This window comes from Lepidochelys kempii, chromosome 8 (genome assembly GCF_965140265.1).
Source record: "Lepidochelys kempii isolate rLepKem1 chromosome 8, rLepKem1.hap2, whole genome shotgun sequence".
In the NCBI taxonomy this organism is placed as follows: domain Eukaryota; kingdom Metazoa; phylum Chordata; order Testudines; family Cheloniidae; genus Lepidochelys; species Lepidochelys kempii.
Window position 1 is genome coordinate 38555844 of NC_133263.1, and position 24999 is coordinate 38580842.

Genomic DNA, 24999 nt, shown 5'->3' on the forward strand with positions numbered 1-24999 from the left:
ACTGCTTTGGGAGCGCCGATTTGTGCCCTTAGAAAAGAACACTGTTGTCCTGAGCTGTCAACGTTTCACAAGGCGAGTTCTTCTCTTTCCTTTCCGAGGGCATTTGTAGTATGCAAATTCTGGCGGTGCTTAGTTTATATCTCTAATATGGAAACAGTTCCTCTCTGTGATCGATATCTTGGAATCGTAAAAGAAGGCCCATAGAACAGTCAAACTCCATTAATGAAAGTTTTTTAAATATAAATGAATGGTTTTATGTTATTCTCCTTAAAATTATCCTATGCAGGGAGTTAATGGTGTGTTTTCCAATTCTTTGCTCATTCGTTGTTTCCGGAAAGCTGAATCAGCATATTAATTCCTCCTATCCTGCTAAATGTATCGGTAAATAGCATTGCTTTTTTGTTTTTTTCCTTGGTATTCTCTCTGATTTAGAGTCCAATTAACCGGTTATAGAAAAGAGAAACTAGGAAAAAATAAATACTCAAAATATTGACAAGTATGTAATCGTTTGAGAAGCTATAAAACATTAAAATCGTAAAGTCTTATTATCTTGAAAAAATATGGCATAAAATAATCCGTTTTGCTGAAGATTTCAAAGTCAATACAGAATGGTTTAATAGTATTTTGACAAGATGCACTGAGGATAAGAAAATAACTTCATTTTGAAGGTTACTACATCCTTCTTCCGTTTGTACCGTCTTTCCATCTGCCTGCCTCCCCCCCGACCCCATATGCTTCAATTTCGGTATGTTATCTTAGTACCAATTGTTTGTGTGTGTGTGTGTGTGTATATATACGGGCGCACACACACACATACAGAGAGAAAGATTGTATGCGCTATAATTACTCGTCAACTTCAATGAAGGATTTGATTTCAAATACAGGAAATAGCATGGACTGAATGGGTGAAATGCTAGATAACTAATGTTAATGGTAAAACTCCCACTAACTTAAATGGGCCAGGATTTCACACAATATCTCTTCTCTGGATAAAGCAGAGGATTGAGATGAGGGAATCCATAGACTGAAGAGTCGGTCCAGAAGTTCAGCCATGTTTTCTATTTGCTGTTCAGTGCAGGAGGTAGATGTAATTGCAACTTCAGTATATTTCATGTTGATTTTTATACTGTTCTTTACCCTACTGCCACTTACACATTTAAATAGGGACTAATAAACAAAAAATGAAATTGAGTAGATGTTCTGATAAAGCAAGTGAATAACGCGAGGTATTCTAGATAAAGCAAAATGGGGAAATTAGCTATTTATGTTGTATCTGTGAACTTCTGGGAGATATTAGAGCATAATGGCTGGTTTCCATCCTGTGGCTGTATTTAACAGGGGTCCCATATAGTACTCAACCAAGACTCTTGGGACCCATACCAGGAGACTGAAGTTCACTTCCTGTTGGCCAAACCATTTTCAGTTGTAAAGATTGTTTCACTTTCTCATTGTAGCTCTGAAAAATGTGGAAGTCTACTACTGAATTTAGTGAGAATTGGATCTGGCCCTCTGTGGATAAAAAATATCATTCTTATTCACCACCTACACTTGTTTGGGAGCCAGTCACCTAGTCATGCAATGTAGTGTCGACACAAGGGTTTCAAGGACAAGAGAAAATATTACCAATTAGCTTGGACTGGCTATGAAGTTGCATCCTAGCTGTTGCATTCACCACGGCTGAATTTGCCTCCCACTATACCTATAGTGAACCTGAGATTGAGGCGCAGACCCTTGTGATTCGTTTTCAGCATCTCTTCATGATGGACCATAATAGCCTCCTTAGGGTACCCCTGGGGGGGCATTCTGTGCCAAACAATTAAAAATTCTGCATCAAAAAATTAAAAATTCTGTGCACAATATTTTAAAATTCTGCAAATTTTATTTGTCAAAATAACCCTACATAATTACACCAGTTTCAATTATTTTGATAATTTGTTTCAAAATACCTGTCAGCAAGTATGTAACAATACAGACACACACAAAAATTCCCCTGAGGACTAGAGTGTTTAAGAAATCCTGGTAACAACCCAGTTCCTGTTTCTCTGTCCCCTTCACACACACACCTGAGCCCAGCTGTGCCCTTCCCCCCCCCCCAGACCAGACATCTGCCCCCTTTCTTCCCCAGAACTCAGGGATCCAGAGGGAGAAACAGCCTGATGCTTGGTCCCAGGCTAGTATGGAGTTTCCTGAGTACAGCCCTCACCTTCTCACAGGGCATGTTGGGAACTGCATCTGCCAGGAACCCTCTGGCTCCCTGTCCCTCCCCCCAACAGTATCTTCTATGTGCGAGCTGGGCTCTGTGAGGTCCAGTAGCCCCTCAAAGAGAGGGCTAAAAATCACTGCAGCCCATTTCTGTGGGGGAAAGGAAATTCTGGACACACAGTGTTAATTTCTGCAAAATTCTGCATTGCACAGTGGTGCAGAATTCCCCCAGGAGTAAATTTAAGACAATATGAACTCTAACTTCTGGGAAATGTACATCTCTCTTTGCTTATATCAAGTTCCCTTCATACAATAAGTAAATGTTAGTTTGGGGATCATTGCTGGATTTTATAAAAGTAAAGTGTTCTGTTAACTTTTAATTGGCAGCAGCTATGCCACCTTCCAAGCTCCCCATGAATGAGCCACAATCTCATGAATTGAATGAGAAGTTCAATCCTTCTTTCTGTTGAGACTGCCAGCAAAAGGATGACAATCAGCTTTATATGATGTTCCTTTTTCCCAATTCAACTTGTCCACTGTAAGATCCTAATTCTAACGAACAACTCACTTCACATAAACAGTGAACAGCCACCTGAAAACCATCAATGTTAAGAAGTTGACAGTAACATTGTGTATAGTTAGAGTCTTTTCTTTCAATCTCCAGATGCATTCCAACCTCATTACACAATTATAAATGATTGTACAGAGATATAACTGATTCGCAACCATTTTATCAAGAATATCTTTCCGGGGCAACTCTCTCTGTCTTTCCTCACATATTTGTTGAATACTCGATTCTGTGTCATACTAATTTTATCTCCACGAGTTTGTGATGAGCAGGAAAGCAAAGGCGACATATATAGATCATTACAAACGAGTGTTCATAAAGCTAACCAATAAATTATGTAGTTTTAAATTACTCAGATGTTATAGAAAAATATTTTAGGGATATTTTAGAAAGCGTTAGAAAAATTGTTATTTGGAGTTTCTCTTGCATCTTTCCAGTGGTAAAATCAGGTACCTTTGTTACTATGAACGGAAAAGTGCAGGTCTTAAAAAGAGAGGGAAAATGAAACTTATAAATGTAAAACATCCTAAAATGACCCAGAATAGCTTTCTTTTCATAAAAAATGTTAGGACTTTAAGGGCTGATATATATGGTATTCGGGGGTATACAGGTTTGCTTGACCCACTGAAAAGGGCATGGATTATTTAGGGGGGAAATGCAAAATTTGGGGAAGAAAGTATTTTTCAGGCTGACCATTTTTAAAATATAGAAGCTATTGGAAGGTGACCAGGGGTTAAAGAAAACCCATAAATTAATCCCATGGCTCATTGGGAAGGTAATACACTGACAGGATGCCTGTGCAATTTTCAAAAGTTGCTTTAATATATTACTGCCAGGCCATATGGAGTAGCTCAGGACATTGAGTGCCTACCTCAGGGCAGACACCCCAAACTGGTGATGGGTTCCATGATTAGATTTCACCAAATCAGTAACAGGTGTGAACTCCTGGAATACTATAATAGTTTTACCTTGGAGTTACAGTCAGTCCCCCTAGATTTTCCAGTCTATCTTGCACCCAGACAAACTGGATTTAACCATAAATGGTCATTTATACCAAAAATCACAAACATTACAGGTTACTCCCAGTCCCAAGAGACCAGTCACCCAGGTCAAGTTGCATTCTAGAGCTCACACCAAAGGCAACCCTGGTAGTCAATTATATAGTAAACTAACTATAGGTTTATTAGCTAAGAAAAGGAAATGAGATCTGTTGAGAGGTTAAAGCACATAAAATATACCTACAGGTGAGTCACAGTCTCTAATTCCCAAATGGTGGCAGAAAAGTCTTTTCAAGGTAGCCAGATTGTTTCTGGGGATTTCTGCTTTGCTTCTGGTACCCTTCCCTGTAACAGTCCAAACAGTCCTGAGATGCAGGATCTTTCCCTGAATCCAGAGGTCTCACAGAAAACAAGCTGACAGGCTCACCACCCTGATGGGCTCTTTGGTTGATAGAGAGATAGGAGCACATTTAGAGTCTTTGATCTCTGATCAGCACACACAGTGACCACTTGCCTTCAAATTAGCACTTTCCTGTTAAAGTTCTTCATTGCATTATGCAAGGCTTCTTTCTCATTTGATGGGTTCTTTAGCCACAGAGGAATATAGAATGTAAATGTTTGCTATTATATTATAACAGGATACGTATAAGTGAAAACAATGCATGTAACATCCCATTAGTTTTCATTAAGTTGAATACCAAATACATTCTTAAACAATTAACAATCACTTTAATCTATTCTAATACATATGTGAATTGGTTTGGGGCTTTGGCATGAGCTGGCACCTGGCATGCCAGCATCACAATTACATTGATATCACCTCCAAATCTATGCTATATATTAGGGCTATTGATTATCACAGTTAACTCATGCAATTAACTCAAAAAATTAATCATGATTAATCACAGTTTTAATCACACTGTTAAACAATAGAATACCAATTGAAAATTATGAAATATTTTGGATGTTTTCTACATTTTCAGATATATTGTATTCTGTGTTGTAATTTAAATAAAAGTGTATATTATTTTTATTATAAATATTTGCACTGTAAAAATGATAAACAAAAGAAATAGTATTTTTCAATTCACTTCATACAAGTACTGTACAAGTATCATGAAAGTGCATCTTACAAATGTTACATAACTACACTCAAAAGCAAACAATGTAAAATTTCAGAGCCTACAAGTCCACTCAGTCCTACTTCTTGTTCAGCCAATCACTAAGAGAAACAAGTTTGTTTATATTTACAGGAGATAATGCCACCCCCTTCTTATTTACAATGTCACCTGAAAGTGAGAACAGGTATTTGCATGGCACTTTTGTAGCCAGCATTGCATAAACATTTTTTGTATGCCCTGTCATGCTTTAGCCACCATTCCAGAGGACATGCTTCCATGCTGATGATGCTTGTTAAAAAAATAAAGCGTTAATTAAATTTGTGACTGAACTCCTTGGGGGAGAATAGTATGTCTCCAGTTCTGTTTTACCTGCATTTCTGCTATATATTTCATGTTATAGCAGTCTTAGATGATGACCCAGCACATGTTGTTCATTTTAAGAACACTTTCACTGCAGATTTCACAAAAATAAAAGAAGGTACCAATGTGCAATTTCTAAAGATAGCTACAGCTTTCCACCCAATGCCTTCCAAAATCTGAGAGGGGCAAGTATAAAAGAAAGAATCCCAAGAAATAATCATCTGTCCCCCCACCTTCAATCCAAAAGAACAGAGGAAATGCTAACCTTGTCAACCGAAGTAAAATGGATGGACTCTTGACATGACTGTTTCTATTAGGACTCCTGAGGAATTATCCCCATCCAAAAGAGACTTCTAGAATTTTTTTGGTTTTAATATGCTAATTTCTGGAATAGAATAAGCACTCTAATTTAGCAGTGCCCAAACCAGCTCCATCAGGAGAACTGTTATAAAAGGAATACAGAGAAAGCTGTGAAAACAAGGATTGTTAGTTTTGCTTGAAAATAACATTCTGTGTTATAGTCAGATTGGTTGAATATTAACACACATATGGACATATGAATCTAGGACAAAATAGTCAGACTTGTCTGACAGAAGAAAGTAACAAGAAAAACACCAACCCCAAACCCAGACTCTTTTTGGATATTAACTGTTCACAAAGGGCATGTTATTACCGGAATCAATGAGACCTCCCACTTAAAATTCACGGGCAGGATGTGGTTCAATATTTGAAATACCTGGGGATATATTGCTAGCTAATGAAATAACTAGCCTGACTGATGTACCAAAAAAATTACAAGTTTATATCAAACATTCCATATTATTTTTCCAGTCAGTGCTTTCTAAAGATGCAGTGGATTCAGAAATCTACTGCAGTGGCTGGGTACTATTTTCACGAATTTAGTAACTTGAATGCGGCTGTAAGGAACTGAAAGATTCGACAACTCTCCCCCAAGGGAAGTCATTGTGTTGTAAAAGAGACTTCCAGAGTCGGAAAAGGATTTTCAGAATAAGTAGAATTCTCAAATTATAAATATGCATATAAAAGATATCTGTAGCTCTGCCTTCTACATTTCCTTTACATTCACTTCTGTTTTACACTAAACAGACTTAAATACTTTGCAGATGTAACTGTTCCATTTACATGCGAGACTGATAGCGGATGGCAAATATACAACAAAATTACAGATCTTTATAAATCGATTCAAAATGCAATCAGTATCAGCTGAGACGCTTGGTGGCAGTATTGGCTAAGGAGAACAGAGATCGACAACTTAAAACATTCGCGCGAGACTGGAATAGTTTATGTATGCAGGAGCAGGGATGCACACAGCTCTCGGGAACTACAGAAGAGACTACAGCAAGTGACATTATTTCACTACAGAGCTCTTTATATTTTCGCATTAAAAATGGCGGATAAGCAGAGGAGAACAACAATCATTAGGCAAGTAGTGTTTCTCATTTTATTTCTTTGCGTGTGGGCCCTCGGACCCGGAACACTTCGCTATTCTGTGCCTGAGGAAATGGAAAGCGGGTCCTTTGTGGCTAATGTAGCAAAGGATCTCGGGCTAGACGAGAAGCAACTGTCTGCTCGCAAGGCCCGTGTGGTTTCCGAAAGCAGCCGCCAGCATATCCAGCTAAACAGCAACACCGGGGACTTGTTTATTAAAGAGAAAATGGACAGAGAGGAACTGTGTGGGCAAACTGACCCCTGCATTCTGCATTTTGAAATAATACTGGAAAATCCCTTGCAGTCCTATCGGGCTGAGGTGAGGGTTTATGATGTAAATGATCATTCTCCGGAGTTCTCAGAGAATCAGCTGCTTCTAAAGATGCCCGAAACCACTCCGCCTGGGTCCCGATTCCCTCTGACAAACGCCCAGGATTTAGATGTCGGGAACAACAGCCTGCAGAGCTACGCCATCAGTTCAACGGACCATTTCCGCGTATACACTCGCCATCGCAGCGACGGCAGGAAGTACGCGGAGCTGGTGTTGAAGACACCTTTGGATCGCGAGGAGCAGGCAGAAATTAGCTTCATGCTGACTGCGATAGACGGAGGCTCCCCAGCGCGGTCCGGTGCAGCGCAGGTACGAATAACTGTTCTGGATAGCAATGATAATATTCCCGAGTTTTCCCAAACTCTTTATAGAGCACGGATTTTGGAAAATTCTGAACAAGATTACGTGGTTCTGACAGTTTCCGCAACTGATTCAGACGAAGGAATTAATGGAGCAATATCATATTCATTTAGCCAAAAATCCAAAAAGAGTGTCAACGCATTCAGTATAAACCCGGTAAATGGGGAGATTCGACTTTTGGGACCACTAGATTTTGAGGAAACAGAAACCTATGAAATAGACGTTCAAGCTACAGATGGCGGGGGGCTGTCAGCGCACAGCAAAATCCTGGTGGAGGTGGTGGATGTCAATGACAATGCCCCAGAGGTGAAAGTAACATCTCTTATTAGCCCGATACCTGAAGATTCCTCTCTTGAGACAGTGGTGGCCCTCTTCAATGTCAGAGACCGTGATTCTGGGGACAACGGGAGAACAGTCTGCTCCATAGAAGACGATCTGCCGTTTTCTGCAAAACCAACTTCAAAAAATTCCTACTCTTTAGTGACCGAAAATACATTTGACCGAGAGAAAGTATCGGAGTATAACATCACCATCACAGCCAGGGATTTGGGAACTCCCAGTCTCTCCACTGAGGAGAGAATCGTCGTGAAAATATCAGACATTAATGACAATTCCCCAGAGTTCAATCAAACATCATACACTATGTATGTCCGAGAAAACAACGGCCCAGCCGTCTTGATAGGGAAAGTCAATGCTTTTGATTCAGACTCAGAGCAGAATGCCAAAGTGACATACTCTCTGTTGCCTGCCCAGGTAGGTGGCCTTCCGCTTCTCTCTTTTATCTCCATAAACTCGGAAAATGGGAATGTGTACGCTCTGCGATCCATGGATTATGAACAGATAAAAGAGTTCCAGGTCACTGTGAGAGCTGCAGATGGCGGGTCCCCTCCACTGAGCTCTGAAGTCGTTGTCCGAGTTGTGATAATTGATGAAAATGACAACGCGCCCTTCATTTTATACCCTCTGCAGAACATCAGCTCCCCAGCTAATGACCTAGTTCCCAGATCGGCGGAGGCGGGTTACCTGGTGACGAAGGTGGTGGCTGTGGATGGGGATTCCGGTCAGAATTCTTGGCTTTCCTATCACTTGTTGAAGGCCACTGACCCAGGTCTCTTCACTGTGGCTTCCCCAAATGGTGAAATCAGAACCACGAGGCTAATAACAGACCGAGATACGATGAAGCAAAAACTCATTGTGCTTGTTAGAGACAGCGGAGAATTGCCCCTTTCTTCATCTGCAACTCTGAACATAGCTCTAGTGGAAGGCTTTTCGGACGCATACATGCAGTTTACAGATGTAGCTGTGGAAGAGGAAGAGAATGGCACATTAACTGTGTACTTAATAATTTCCTTGTGCTTAGTATCGTTTGTTTTTTGTGTGTCAATAATAGTATTTATAACTACCAAGCTTTATAGAAGAAGACATTATGGAGAAAGATACATGTCTGCTTCTGGTAATTTTTATGGTGATAGCAACTTCCAAAATAATTTGGTAGATGTAACGGGTAACGGAACTCTGTCTCACAGTTATCGTTATGAAGTCTGTTTAACAACTGGATCAGGAAACAGCGAATTCAAATTCCTCAGACCCATTACCCCCTCTCTCCCACCTCAGCATGGCATTGCTGGAACGGACTCTGGAAAAGAACAGGATCTTCTTACTAACTTCCAGCTGAACACGGACGTGGAATCAGCGAACCAGGTTAGATTAATTTCTGATCTTCTACAGTCTTTTTATTTCATTTTCGTTTATTATTTATTTAAAGTTTACATTAAAAGATAATGGAGAGGTTTTTATTTTCAAAATTATTCAGAAAGCTATTCCTTTCACACTCTAACGTACCTATAAATATTACCTTTACAATTTGAATTTAGTATTTATCTGTGTACATTTAATGTTTTCGCAAAAAGAAAAGGAGTACTTGTGGCACCTTAGAGACTAACCAATTTATTTGAGCATGAGCTTTCCTGAGCTACCGCTCACTTCATCAGATGCATGCGTGGAAACTGCAGCAGACTTTATATATACACAGAGAATATGAAAAAATACCTCCTCCCACCCCATTGTCCAGCTGGTAATAGCTTATCTAAAGTGATCATCAGGTGGGCCATTTCCAGCACAAATCCAGGTTTTCTCACCCTCCACCCCCCCACACAAATTCACTCTCCTGCTGGTGATAGCCCATCCAAAGTGACAACTCTTTACACAATGTGCATGATAATAAAGTTGGGCCATTTCCTGCACAAATCCAGGTTCTCTCACCCCTTCACCCCCCTCCCAAAAACCAAACACACAAACTCACTATCCTGCTGGTAATAGCTCATCCAAAGTGACCATTCTCCCTACAATGTGCATAATTAAGGTGGGCCATTTCCAGCACAAATCCAGGTTTTCTCACATCCCCCCCACCCCCATACACACACAAACTCACTCTCCTGCTGGGAATAGCTCCTCCAAACTGACCACTCTCCAAGTTTAAATCCAAGTTAAACCAGAACATCTGGGGGGGGGGGGGTAGGAAAAAACAAGAGGAAATAGGCTACCTTGCATAATGACTTAGCCACTCCCAGTCTCTATTTAAGCCTAAATTAATAGTATCCAATTTGCAAATGAATTCCAATTCAGCAGTTTCTTGCTGGAGTCTGGATTTGAAGTTTTTTTGTTTTAAGATAGCGACCTTCATGTCTGTGATTGCGTGACCAGACAGATTGAAGTGTGTGTGGTTTTTGGGAGGGGGGTGAGGGGGTGAGAGAACCTGGATTTGTGCAGGAAATGGCCCAACTTTATTATCATGCACATTGTGTAAAGAGTTGTCACTTTGGATGGGCTATCACCAGCAGGAGAGTGAATTTGTGTGGGGGGGTGGAGGGTGAGAAAACCTGGATTTGTGCTGGAAATGGCCCACCTGATGATCACTTTAGATAAGCTATTACCAGCAGGACAGTGGGGTGGGAGGAGGTATTTTTTCATATTCTCTGTGTATAAATAAAGTCTGCTGCAGTTTCCACAGCATGCATCTGATGAAGTGAGCTGTAGCTCAGGAAAGCTCATGCTCAAATAAATTGGTTAGTCTCTAAGGTGCCACAAGTACTCCTTTTCTTTTTGCAAATACAGACTAACAGGGCTGTTACTCTGAAACCATTTAATGTTTTGTATTTTATGTAATTTGGTTTAGAAATATTTGGGTTATTAGATATCTTCAGCAATGAACAGATGTGAGAAGAGTTGGAGAATATTGAAATACTAATGGTGCATTGTGTATGCATATTATAAGGACATTATTAGTCTATCTTTTTTGGAAATACTCTGGAATGTCCTAGTAGGGTGTACTGATTTGTGCTTTTGTTAAAGAGTGCTGGTGTTATTAAAAATCAGACTTTGCCATAAGTGTGGGTTAACCGGGAATTGGAGACAATAAATTAATGGACCTAGCCAGTTCCACACTGTTATATTGACTCACTGTTACCCATGAAACTAATCGAGGCTCTAGGTATGCTCGGTATGGGGCCTCATAATCCCACTCCGACAGTGTAGCCCGACCCACTTGTATTGGCTCAGCTGGGATGAGCTCTTGTTTTAGGCTAGCTGCTCTCTGAGACATTATACTGTTCTTTACAGAATTTCCCTTGCCTCCATAATAGCTGGATACATTTTAAATGAATATTTAGAATCCATACAAATGACAACGCCCCCATAATTTTATACCTTCTTCAAACAGCACCTCCCATGCTATAGAACTGATTTGCAGAGCAGCAGAGGCGGGTTACCTTGTGATGTCAGTAGTGGAGATTCTGGTCAGAAATCTGGGCTTTCCTGCCAAACTCTGAAGGCCACCGAACCAGGTCATTGTGGAACTCCATAATGGGGAAATAAGAACCATCAGGATAATAACAGGTCCGAACAGTATAGAGAAAAGCCTAATTATTATGGGTATGGGCGCACTATCCCCAATACTTTATTCTCAGTTCCTAAATCAACATTTCAATGTTGATACGCAAATTTGGAATAACCCAGATTTTCAAAAGAACGCTTTGCGAAACGATTTGTTATCGATGTCCAGGTGAACTATTAGCTTATACAATTCTGTTTTTGCTGTTCTCCTTTTATCGAGCAACCATGTTCTTCATGATTTTTCAGTGTTTATGTTACACTTGACATCAGTTTTATTATGTACTGGCAATCGATTCTATTTGTGTACTTTCCCGATATGTGGCTATATGATATTTAATAGGTTGCTTAAAGAAGTGTGTGCATGTGTTTAATAGATATAAACTATTTCGAGAGACTTGTTTTCAAATTTTAGGTATTTGATTTATTTAACTCTTTTTGTCATAAAGAAAAGGGGTACTTGTGGCACCTTAGAGACTAACCAATTAGTCTCTAAGGTGCCACAAGTACTCCTTTTCTTTTTGCGAATACAGACTAACACGGCTGTTACTCTGAAACCTGTCTTTTTGTCATGAAATTGTAAACATTTTAACTCTATGATTAGGCTATTTTGCCCTTTATTATTTTGATTTAATCCACGAATTCATTTAATTCAGTTGTTAAAATGCCACTTTATGGTTGGATGAAGGAAGTCAGGAGACATAAATCTTGGCTTTATCCATGTACAGGAAGCATTTGAGCCTATGAACACTCTGGGCCTGTTTAAAGAAATGCCATGTATAGATTGAAAAGTAAAAGAGACTGACTGCTTATTTATTTATTTACTCTGGTGTTGACTACCTGTTGAGGTTTTTCAAACACATAAAAAGACATTCCCTGTTATGAGGAACCTACAATCTAAGGGATCCCCTTGAAGTCTAGTAAGGAGACCTTTAAGGGACTAGAAATAGTTGCCCTTCATGGCTCTCTGGACTCTATAGAATGTCTCTATTCTCAATCTCCCTGTTGAAAGGGGACAGCAATTTCCTGTGATCATTGATCCCCAAGGGAGCTGATAGGTCTGGAAATCTAAGCCTTGAATGTTTGTCTGTTGTCATTGTTCCTGAGATGGTTTCCCATCATCATTAGCATAGCTGTGTGGACTGAGCTGGGACTGGGAAAAGTCCAGCAGGTCAGCTAATTATAGGTTGGTTATACCCAATGAAGTTGGGATAAAGAAAAATTAAAAAGGTTATTGGCATCCAGTGATTTCCTGAGAGTCAGACTGATTAGGGCTCATTTCAGAGTGGTTGGGAGAGTGCCTTCCCTGAAGGATACATTGGTTATTTCCTTCCGGAGGGGACCTATGTGCTGTTCGCAGGTTTTCAACAGCACACGGGCAAAGATCCATTTCACACATGGTGGACTTCCCACACGGCATGTGTGGATACTGTGATTTCACAGAAGACAATTGCTGAGGCTTGTGTTTTCAGTAAGTCCTCGTCCTTGAGCTGCTGTGGATCTGAAAAAGTTTGTCTTAAACCACCAGCATGCTTACCTTTCTGCTGTCCTGCATCATCTGGCACAGTTCATCCGTGAATCAAAGTCACCTGTGTGCGATGAGAGAGTAAGAGCAGAATATCAGTTACATAGGACATCAGATGACTACGTTGTTCCTAAAGCTGTAAGAACTCTGTGTCTGTGTCTGGTTCCTTGTATCCTTTAGGACAGTTTGGAAGTTCGGTGGAATCACTAACTTTTACGATCGCGAGGAAGATAGGGAGGGCAATTTGTTTTTCAGACTATTTATTGAATCAAGGGTTGGGAAGAGCAATGATCTCTATCCAGAGGAAGTGGTGATTGGATCAGGAAAGCGAGTATTATTCATTTCTTCCCTGTTTACTCGCAGTCCAAATATTAGGTCCGGTATGTGGCCAGCTTTGTGTGTAGTTCCAGTGACCAGTTCGGAAAATTAGCTTGCTGCCTTGGTGAATACAAGGGTATGAACCAGTTTGTGTGTGTGTGTGCGCCTTCGTGGGTATTTAAAACCACTGATTAATCGATTTAGATTAATAGATGTACGGTTTCAGATGGTTTTATTCTCTTCTACACCTGAGACTGGTTGAATGTAGTGTGGCTCCGCATCCTCATTCCTTGACTCTGATTTCCGGTTGAAATGCGCATTTGGTAGAAATGAGCTGTGTCATCAAAATCCTGGTAGTGCTTTCCAGCCACCTCTCCTTGCGGCAGGAAAGCCTGGAGCCTCATTAGTTATTAGATCATGCCTGGTGATGGCCGACACGGGGACATAACAACAGAATGAACTAGTGCCATGTTATGTATTTGTAAAACGGGTGAGGACAAGAGAAATTCAGCATTCTGTTACTCCTCTTCCTAAGTACAGACAATAAATGTGATATCTTCGAGATAACGGAGTGGAAGGGCAGGTTTTTCACATACACTCCTAAACGGGCTTTAGTAAAACAGCATACTGTTTTTTGTGAAAAAATGTAGTCCTAGTTTTATTCTTTTTTACTTTTAAAAGATCAGCGGTAACTGAAGTGTGCAGACATTTTGCAATGATAATTTATCTTTTCTGTTTTGTTATATTATATTATACTGATAGATATCCATGCATTTTTCATTTCTGAAATAAAGCTTTTTTCTCCATCCAGAATTTATGCAACGTTTTTATCTATTTAATTACTTTTATTAATTTTATTAATCATTTTATTACTTTTTCTGAAGCTCAAAGGAGGAAAATCATTGGAAGAATATTTTGAAACGGGAAGAATCCCTTTTTAAAGCCGCTTGGTGGTGCTATTGGCCAAGGCGGCGCTGAAACAGAAGTGTGCGTCCAGTAAACCCGGCAGTTCAGCCAGACAGTATCGGTCAGGGACGCCGGAGCGCAGACACCGCGGTATTACTTTGCAAGGAATGAGGGACTGAACAATGTTTAGCGCGTTCGGAAGCGACATTATAGCTTTACATGTACCAAAAGGGATATACAATACAATCTACTTTTCCACATTCTGCAATATTTTCGTCTGGAAAATAAGGGGACTTCCTGACTGTTTTGGAGTAGATTTGTGAGACGAATGGCGACGACAAACCTGAAAATCGCATTAACAAGGCAAGTTCTGTGTTTCTGTGTTTCTGTCTCTGCACCTTATGTTCTCTCTGAAACGATTCACTATTCTGTACCCGAAGAGATGGAAAATGGGTCCGTTGTAGCTAATATTGCAAAGGATCTGGGGCTGGATTTGAGAAAACTGTCTGCCCGTGGGGCCCGGATTGTTTCAGAAGACAGCAAGCAGCACTTTCAATCTGAACGCAGTACAGGGGCTTTGCTAATTGAAGACCGAATAGATCTCCAGGAGATTTGTAGGAAAATTGTCATGTGCACTATACATTTTCAATTATTACTGGAAAATCCATTGCAATTCTTTTGAGCTGAAGTGGAAATTTATTATATCAATGACCATTCTCCAGTTTTCTCTGAGGACAAATTAATTTTCAAGATCCCGAAAACAATTGATCCTAGATCTCGTTTTCCACTAGAGGGCGCTCAGGATTTTGATGTGGGAAGTAACAACCTCCAGAATTATACTATCATTCCTCCTAATGAATATTTTAACGGGATCAAAATGATGGTGATAAATACTTAGAGCTAGTATTGGAAAAATCACTGGACAGAGAGGAGCAGCCTGAGATCAGTTTCATTCTCACTGCTGTAGATGGTGGCTCTCTCCCAAGATCCGGTACAGCACAAATACACGTCATGGTTCTGGATGTAAATGATAACGCTCCTATCTTTACTCGGGAGTTGTACAAAGTTAAGACTTTGGAAAACAGCCCAGAAGACTCTATGGTTGCCACGGTCATAGCAACTGAGTTAGATAAAGGACTTAATGGGGAGATAGTTTATTCATTCAGTCAAAATGCGGGGAAGAGCCATTCAGCATTCAAGATAAACCCTCTGAGTGGTGAAATCCGAATAGTAAAGCCTCTGGATTTTGAACTTACTGAAAAATACGAGATTGGTATTCGAGCCACAGATGGCGGAGGTCTGTCTGCACTCTGCAAAGTCCTTGTGGAAGTTTTGGATGTGAATGACAATCCCCCTGAAAAAAGAAAAGGAGTACTTGTGGCATCTTAGAGACTAACAAATGTATTTGAGCATAAGCTTTCGTGAGCTACAGCTCATCGCTCATGAGCCTCATACCAGAAAACTCATCTCCTAAGACAGTGGTGGCCCTTTTCAGCATTAAGGATCTCGACTCCGGGGAAAATGGGAGAACATCTTGTTCTATTGAAGATCAACTGCCTTTTGCTCTAAAACCAGCTTTCAAGAATTATTATGAACTGGTGACAGAAAAACCTCTGGACAGAGAGAAAGATTCACAGTATGTTATAACCATCACCGCTACAGACTCAGGGTCCCCCTCGTCGCTTACTACCACTGAAGACATTACGATGCAAATATCGGACATCAATTACAATGCCCCTCTGTTTAATCGGGCATTTTGCACCATGTATGTGCATGAGAACAATAATCCAACTGCATTAATTGGCCCCGTAACTGCTGTTGATCAGGATTTAGGACAGAATGCCAACGTGAAATATTCTATAATGCCTGCTCGGAAAGTTGACCAGTCCTTATATTCCTACATATCTATTAATTCTGAAAACGGAAATATATATGTTCTACGGTCATTGGACTATGAGCTTATAACAAATATCGATGTCCTGGTACAAGCTTCAGACTTTAGCTCTCCTCCATTAAGCACAAATGTCACAGTCCATGTAACCATTACTGACGAAAATGACAACTCTCCAGTTATTTTATTCCCCCCGCAGAACAGCTCTTCTGCCTCAGTTGACTTGGCTCCCAGAACAGCGGAGGCAGGCTGTCTTGTAACTAAGGTGGTGGCTGTAGGTGGAGAGTCTGCTCAGAAGCCTTGGCTTTCCTACCAACTCTTCGGGGCAACTGATTCTGGTCTATTCATGGTGGAGCTTTAAAATGGGGAAATAAGATCCACCAAGCCAATAACTGAGCGAGACTCTTTCAGGCAGAAACTCACCATCCTTGTTAGCGACAATGGACGACCGCCTCTTTCCACTACTGCGGTGCTGAATATCCTTCTGGTGGAGGGATTCTCTGACGCACATATGCCACTCACTGACTCGACTCAGGAGGAGGAAAACGGCAGTACATTAACTATGTATTTAGCAATTTCATTGGCTTTAATTTCATTTCTCTTCCTGGTTGCGCTAATGAATCTCATAGTTAAATTATGTAACAAAAAACAATTTAAGGAGAATTACATGTCAACCTCTGGTATGGTTTATGGAGATTGTAACTTTATGAGTAACTTGGTTGATGTAAGTGATACGGGAACTCTGTCCCACACTTATCTTTATGAAGTCTGTTTAACAACTGGTTCGGGTAACAGCGAATTCAAGTTTCTGAAACCGCCATTCCCAGTCTCCCAGCTCAGCACTGTAATATAGAAGGGAATGTTGAGAGAGAAGCGGATTTTCAGAATATTCTTAACCCCAGTAAGGAGGTGGACTCAGAAAATCATATGAGTATACGTTGATATTATTTTTCATTGTTTTTCTTTAAATCTTGTTATATGTGTTTATGAAGTGGGTTGATGTTTTTCACACAAAATGATACTGAAGTTTTATCCAGGACTGTAGTGTCATTTGACACTGTATAAGAAGTTAAAGGAACTACATAACTGAGAGAAACAGAATTTGGTCCCTAAAGGGATTAGGATGACTTGCTGAGTTTTTGTTTTTCTGTTTTTTTGTTTGAAACTTCTGGAAAGTGTATATGCGCTGTAACACAATATTTTCCTTTTATGCTTAGCAAAACCAAGGGTTAATTACAAAGCATGGTGTACTGGACTGTTTATTTGGATAAATACTTTTCTGATTCCTTTATAACATTTCTGAATATCTTTGTAGAATTAACAGGTTCCGAAACCCTTCTCCTTCATAAACTTCGCTTAGTTAAATTTCGCAGTCACATCGAACTTAATAAAATGTAATTGTACACAATGTGACAGTCACATACCTTCAGACAATGATGATATACTAAATGAAATGTAGTTTTCAGGCTGCTTCCAGATGCTAAAGGGAAGAGATTCCCGCTTCTTTTGATAGAGTGATTCACATTGTTTTACTAAATCAGTTTTGCTTGTGTGTGTTTGCTTAACAACTTCAATGTGATATTTTGTTGCCACAGGAAATAAATGTTAGGAAAAATAGTTTTAATCCAACCAATGTAGTACTATATGACTATTCTACCATCATCATACAATTTAATGAACTACTTTTCAGATTTTTTTCGATACATACACCATAATATTTTATACTTACGCATGCAGATAATGGCGCTGCTTGCTGTGGCATGTTTTGTCTTGTTAGCAATTTATCGGATGATCCGATGACATATATGACCTATATCTGTATCTGTTGCTTAACAATTTTTAAGAAAAAAGTGTGACAAGGTAATGGGGAAATCCGTGAGAGCCGTATACTCCACTATGGTATTTCAACTCATAATTGAAAGCGGCAATTGTCTTTGAGCAATAAAGAAAGGAGAATTAAATTCTACACAAGAAAAGTGTCGTTGAGGAGATTTCTCTGCTGAGGAGATTAATAAATTAGAACCAGAACTCTACCTCTTGTGCATTATCTTCCGAGTGTCTCCTTGAGTAATAAAGTAATCTTCCCTCAAATTATTTAACCGTTTGTAATGCTGCCTCCATTGACTCTAGAGCCTGAGTACCAACCTCAGGAACGATTGTTCGGAACCAGGGCACAAACCTCAAATTGGATGTGAGTTCAGATTTCACCAACCAACTATCAAGTGTAAAGCCTCAGGCACCATAACAGCCTTAACATGGAGTCACAGACAGTGCCCTTGTGTACTCCAGTCTGTCCAGCTAGCCAGGTGATCTTACCTCTGTGATAGATGGTTGCTTACACCAAGAATCATAGCAGTATTTAGGTTGCTTCCGCTCACAAAGGACCAGTCACTTACCCGTGGTAAATTGCACCTTAGATCTTACTCAAAAGACAAGGCTTGTAGACATTCCTATAATAAACTATATAAAGATGTGTTAAATAAGAAAAGGAAACCAGGGAATATTTACTAGGTGAAAGCAGGTAAACATAGATACACAAATGAGTTATGATCTTAAGTTTCAAAAGCTAACAAAAGATTCCATAATCAGCAAGTTCTATATGTCCTTTCTGGCTAGCGCAGGCTAAGCGGCTGGGGATCTCACACATATGCCTAGAAACACTTTGCCCCTCAAAGTCCAAGCAGCATAACAATGACTTGTCCTTCCTTGTTAGGGGTTTTTTATCCCTCTCCAGCCCTGTGCTCTGAGCTACAAACTCAGCTGCTGGGAGTCCACTTCCATGACCCATTTTAGGGGGCAGGAAAGCAGAACAAATCTGTTGTCCTCTTGTTGACGGTACCTACAGAAATTCCAGTTGCAAAGTCCCACCGTAGTCTGTCTGATAGCTACAGACATTTCCTTTTGGGAAGGATATAACACCTTCTGTTGTAGATCAGTCTTTCATATTAATTAATGTCTGTCTTCTGTTTGGTTATTTACACAGTCACAGAGGTTCAGGATACAACCGCTCAAATATTACCTTACAATGTGAACTACAGATGTTATAAGTGAGATTAATGCATGCAGCAGCTCACAAGCATTAAATCAAGTCTAAACATACTTAGAATTCTAATACCTATTTTAACAGCACTAACACACTAGTCAGCCAGATTGATTCAGCTATGTGTTTGTCGGTGTTCAGTTGAGACCTAGGGACTCTGGCATGAGCTGTCACACTGTTTACAACCCTTATTACACAAATTGATATTGGTGACTATTGAGTACTTGGAAAATCAAAAGGTAGAAATTTAACTCCAAAAATCCAGTTAATACAAACGTTGAAGAAACTAATTACCCACTGATCACTCCACCATTTAGTAATTTATTACTTGACAATGAAAATATCCAATGTAAGAGTCCTGGAGCAAATCTTTAAGTAGCCTGTAAAATAGTGATAAATGTGAAAAGATGTTATCACACCGGAATAAGTATGTTGCTGTTGTATTTGCTATTTGAAATTCCAATGAAGTGGCGTGGAGGTTTAGGGGCAGACTGTGTGCTCCCTCCATTCCCTGTGTGCCACCCGAGTGGAAGCCGAAGCCCCCGACAGACCTCAATAGCTATACGTGTCTGCCCGTAGCTGCGAGGCGGGGATCCTGCCTCCCGCAGAAAGGAAGTCACCCAAACCCAATTAATTCTGGTTATCTCCAACTATTCTATAGTTTCCAGCGGACAGAGATTAAAGTAAGCGGGAGGGCAGGAGAGGGTGAACAGAATGCCCCTGGCTTGTGTAAGCAGCTCTCCCTCACAACTGTCCCTCGTTCTTGGCTGGTGATAGGAACCTGATTCAATCTATCTGATTAATTGCTAGGGTACCAAGCTTAGAGGCACAAGTTAAATATTCCCAAGTAGCTCTATCCTGAGCCTGGATTGATCTAGAGAAGAGAATCAGATAGCCATAACAGGCCCCTTGACTGATCCCGGCTCTGCTGCTCCCAACGGAAGCTGGGTAGCAGAGAGTCTGCCCTTTAAAACGGTGAAAGCTACTTAAAATATATGATAGAACAGAATCTGTTATAGGACAACATTTTGATTTGTTTCCATGGCTGAGGCATTAGCATTTCTCTAAAAGAAAGAGAGATCTGGAAGAGTATTCTGAGAATGTGCATCAAAATAAGCAACATTTAAACTTTCTGCTTGTATAATTTGCTTACTGATGAAGATGGAGCATTTCAAACTTGATTAGGATAAACCTAGACATCTGGGTTCACATCGGTCAGTAATATATAAATAAATCTGTTTTTCCTTTCTACATAAAATAATAACAATAATCAGGAAAACTCGCTCCTTTTATGCAATATTTCAATTTTTTCTGTGTGGTGCCTCAAATCAGTACGCTCATTCGAGTACTGAAAAGGGGGAATGGGGCTGGAGGGAACAAAAGCTGCTATGAGGGGAAATGGAGAGCCAAATCCTGAAGTCTAGTTCCTAATGAAACAAGTCTTTGTGTACTTATTGCCAAATTCTAGTCGCATTCCGATTATCTGGAGTTTGTTAACCCTTGAATCTCTCTATTTCTCTTCAGCAAACTGTCAGGAGGGAGGGATCCTCACAATACAATAAAAATTACATTTTGGTCGCTATACGTATGCTGTCAAAGAGATAAAACTGTGTTAGATGATTGAAAGATATTGGCACAAATACTAAAAATATGAATAGAACGTACTTATTCAATTTTAATCAGCTCTTTTTCAAGGAAAATGCGATTGGCTGTAATGGAATTTAACTGAGCCTAGGACTGAGCAAAATTTAGGAAAAATGGAGTGAGAACCTCTGGATTTGGCCCAGTTATTATATTTAATTAGTTTTCTGTTTTTACCATAAAGATGGCACTTTGAGACTATATAATTCTGCACTCTACGAAAATGTTCGTATTTTCTCTTTTCATTTTCACCTATATATGTGATGTTAAATACCATTTTGTGTCACTTTTCAAGACTTCCTTGCATGAGTACAGAATGAAAGAGCGGTATTTCTCAATATATTCAGAATATTTGCTGTACAAATATTTCCATTGCAGACCTAATTACATTATTCTGCGAAAACCCATCTAAAGTATTATTTATGTAATAACGTTTAGCTTTATTGAAAACAAATCAATATAAATCACGAAAAGAAAAGAACATTCTCCTGAAAAATAATCGCAGCTTCCAGTACTTCGCAATGTTCCGTTGATGCTCTGAGCGGCGCTGTTCGCCCGTTAAGGAGAGAAATGAAAATCCAGTTCAACCAACTCTTTCCCCTTATACACACCGCACAAGCAGAGATGGATCGACCACACATAACAGTGTTTGGTTATGAAAAGGGAATATAGGGACTGTACTTTGCCTTTGAGCTATTTTTACATTTTTCCAAACTTCTTGTGAGGTATGCATTAAATAATAAACATAATACCGATTACTACAGTATTCGCCTAAACAGAAGTCAGAGGCATCTTCACTCCTATGGCAGACAAAGTGTCTGGAATTGCAAAGGGCGAGTTCTGCTTTATTTTCTTATTATTACAATTCTGGAAACAGTTTATGGGAAGATTCGCTATTAGATTCTTGAAGAAAGTCAGAAAGATTCTTTCGTGGGAAATATTGAAAAGAATCTGGGGCTGGATATAAAGGCTGAGCACACGGTGAAGTGGACAACGAGTTGAAGTGGAAATCTAGGACATTAGTGATAAAGCGTCCAGCTACCGGAGAGACAAACTTTTGTTAGAAATCAATGAGCTCAGGGCTCCGGGGACGCACTTTTTTCTACACAATGCCAGAATCGGGAGGTGGGATCCAACTCACTACAGAGCTGCAATATACATTTCAACCTGGATGTAAGGACACACGCTGGTGGCGCGAAGTATTCCGAAGTATTCCGAAAGTATTTTGGAGAAATCCCTGGACCGAGAGGAGCAAAGTCTTCACCATCTCACAGTTGCAGGTCAGTTATAGCTCCGATCCAGGTTATTGTTCTAGATGCAAACGACAACCAGCCTGTGTTTAACCAGTCCATATATAAAACATATGTGATGGAAAACGTGCAAGAAGGAACCTTGGTAATTAGACTTTTGGAGACTGACAAAGGCGAGGGAGCGAACAGTGTGTTTAAACTACTTCTTCGGGGAAGCATCTGAGGGAATGCAGAGGATTTTCCACTGTAATTCCGCCACGGAAGAAGTAAGAAATATTGGAACATGGATTATGAGGAAGCTCAGCTGTATAAAATAGAGGTAAACGCTAAGGAAAGTCGCGGACGGGGGATTATTGTAAAGTAATATGCCATTGAGGAAAATTATGTCACTTCAACGCCTGAAGCGTTCTCTCTCTTTACCTCTGTCTCAGAAGATATTTCAACTGGTTCAGGAATCGCGATTTTTAATATAAACAATCAAGGTTCAGGGAGGAATGGTCAAGTAACACTTCCATCCCAGAGAATTTCCCGCGTCAGACACAGAGATCATTTGATAATTATTACAAATTGGTGATTCACAGAGTCCTGAACAGGGAGCAGGTCTCAGATTAAAAATGTAACAATCACAGGCACAGACTCCTCCATTCACTGTAACCAAGACAAGTAAGATAATTTCAGGAAAAAATGACAATCCACCTTTTTTAGCAGTGAGTCCTGCCTCACTTATTACCCGGAAAACAATCTGAAATGAAACTCTGTGTTTTTCTGTGGAGACACTGTGACTAGAAGGAGAATGCCAGTCACTCCTAAATTGTTGATAGTGGTTTTCATGAAATTCCTAATATAGCCTACCTCTCCATTAACTCAGAAGCTCTGTTTCTGCACTCTGCGCTCCTTCAATTACGAACAGTTCTGGAAGATTCGTTTCCAGTGCAGGCTCAATATGGAGGTACCCCATCTCTCAGCAGTAATGTCTCCGTCACTCTTTCTATATTGGACAATACCGCGGGAACTTTGTACTCTTCCATTCCCACCGATGGCTCCACGGGAGTGGAGTTGGCCCCTCCCTCCTCCGAGCCGGGTTACCTGATCACTAAGGCGGTGGTGGTGGATGCAGACTCCGGGCAGAACGCCTGGCTCTCCTACCAGCTGCTGAAGGCTACAGAGCCGGGGCTCTTCTCTGTGGGACTCCACAGCGGCGAGGTCAGGACAGCGCGCTCCTTTGTAGACAAAGATGCGCTCAAGCAAAGTCTGGTGCTTTTAGTGAAGGACAACGGGCAGCCCCCTCTCTCTGTCACGGCCACTGTCACGGTGGTGGTCATAGATTCATAGAGTTTAAGGCTAGACGGCATCACCAGATCACCTGGTCTGAACTCCCATACATCATCGCCGCGTACCCACACTCTAAATCCAACTGAAAGTAGACCGAAGTACTCTGAAACCTTACAGCTCACAGGAGACAAGACTATTATGTGCCACAGGCAGACACTAGGAGGGACTGAGGTGCATCAGTGCCTGAGGTCCTGCAGTGGCGGAGAAATGATTCTGTCAAGAGACCTGAACCCACATGCTGCAGAGGAAGGAAAACAAAAACCAAAAGAAACCAACCACCAAGGTCACTGCAAATCTGACCTGGGGGAAAAGCCTTTCTCCACTCCACAAAAGAAGATCAGTTAGACCCTGAGTACATACTTCAGCAAGAACAAGCCAACCAAGGACCTGAGAGAGTGAATGCTTGGTGACACCTCAGAGCCCTGGCTCTGCTCCTCCAATGTCCCATCTTTAGCTGTGGCCATCTCTGATGCTTCAGAGAAAGGAGAGAGAGAGCAGGAGTAAAAAACAGAATATATTTGGCCTTTCTGTGTGTGTGGATCCCTCCCTGACCCCTGCAGTTGGTGGTCTAAAACCCTGAATTATGAGCTTTTAGGAACATAAGGCACGAACAGAAAGTGAGCCCCTGGGGTGCTGAGCCCTGTCGCCTACCATCACAAGCAGTCCCATAATACAGTTGCACTTATAAATTTGCTTATCTCTTAAAACTAATTTAAGTTGTTTGCCCTCACTGATAGCATCCTCAAAATCCTCCCCGGTTTAAGCAGCCTTTCAGGTCCTGCAGACACCTAGTCCAATTTCACCTCCTATTTGGGGATGTGATAGCGTCTGTTTCCTGCTTGTTCTTTATCTTTATAATAGTGCTACTGGTCCTCAGACTTTGCAGATGGAGGGACTCTCAGCTATCTGACTTCTCCGGTGTGACTTTTAGTGGAGTTCCCATGTCCTAGTACATGGTATAGAGGGAATCAGAGCTTTTCTTCACACAAATTATGATCCCCATGAGTCTGTAACTGGGGAATTTAAAATGGTTCGGTTTAGTTTGCCGAGGCAAGTAACTCAAACGACTCCCTTAAAAAACAAAACAAAACAAAACAAAAACCAAGAAAATGATCAAAGGGATTCAAACAGGTCTGAGAAAAGTTTGAATAAATCTAACAAAGAACATTTAATTAATCGGATTAGTCCCTCGCATGTGTATATTTTGTGCTAATGACGATTTAGAGTGTATTTTGTTATTTATGTTTACATATTATGTGGAAATTAAATATGAACATTTTAGACCTATGCACATACATTGACATCTTGTAACATTAGTAATTTTAAATGTTTTGTGATTAGCCAATTTTTTTCTACTTTCAGATGAGTGTGGGCTTATTTCTGTACATCATGTAATCTAATTTTAAGCAACTGAGGTTAAATTAAAAAGTTTATTTATTGATGAACAAACTCTTCGTTTCTCCTTTCATTAATTTCTTGTTTCAGAGTAGCAGCCGTGTTAGTCTGTATTCGCAAAAAGAAAAGGAGTACTTGTGGCACCTTAGAGACTAACCAATTTATTTGAGCATAAGATTTCGTGAGCTACAGCTCACTTCATCATCCGATGAAGTGAGCTGTAGCTCACGATATCTTATGCTCAAATAAATTGGTTAGTCTCTAAGGTGCCACAAGTACTCCTTTTCTTTTTATTAATTTCTTGGTGACACCTCTCCCATTATCTAATTTATTCCAGTGAATTTATTAATCTGTATGCACATTGTAAGAAGTGAAATACTTCTACTACTTCAAAATGTTACTGTCAAACATTGTGAAGTATGAT

The 24999-nt window shown here is 40.3% G+C and overlaps 1 protein-coding gene and 2 pseudogenes across 7 annotated transcripts in view; all 3 read left to right on the forward strand.

Moving 5' to 3' along the window:
• Nucleotides 1-24999, forward strand: part of LOC140915802 (protocadherin gamma-C5-like) — a 384766-nt gene that overhangs the window by 27690 nt on the left and 332077 nt on the right. The window contains exons 1-2 of one of the 7 annotated variants that reach the window (XM_073356143.1): nucleotides 6360-9090; nucleotides 14005-17546. The exons of 2 other annotated variants lie outside the window; for them this stretch is intronic. In XM_073356143.1, the coding sequence (XP_073212244.1) occupies nucleotides 6658-9090; nucleotides 14005-14061 (2490 nt within the window). In that variant the 5' untranslated portion in view covers nucleotides 6360-6657 and the 3' untranslated portion in view covers nucleotides 14062-17546. Of the gene's footprint in view, nucleotides 1-6359; nucleotides 9091-14004; nucleotides 17547-24999 lie in introns of those variants that run through there. 4 more of the 7 variants (XM_073356153.1, XM_073356122.1, XM_073356146.1 and 1 more) reach the window with 4 other exon arrangements.
• On the forward strand, nucleotides 14355-17546 carry LOC140915805 (protocadherin beta-16-like; annotated as a pseudogene).
• On the forward strand, nucleotides 19672-24399 carry LOC140916407 (protocadherin gamma-A2-like; annotated as a pseudogene).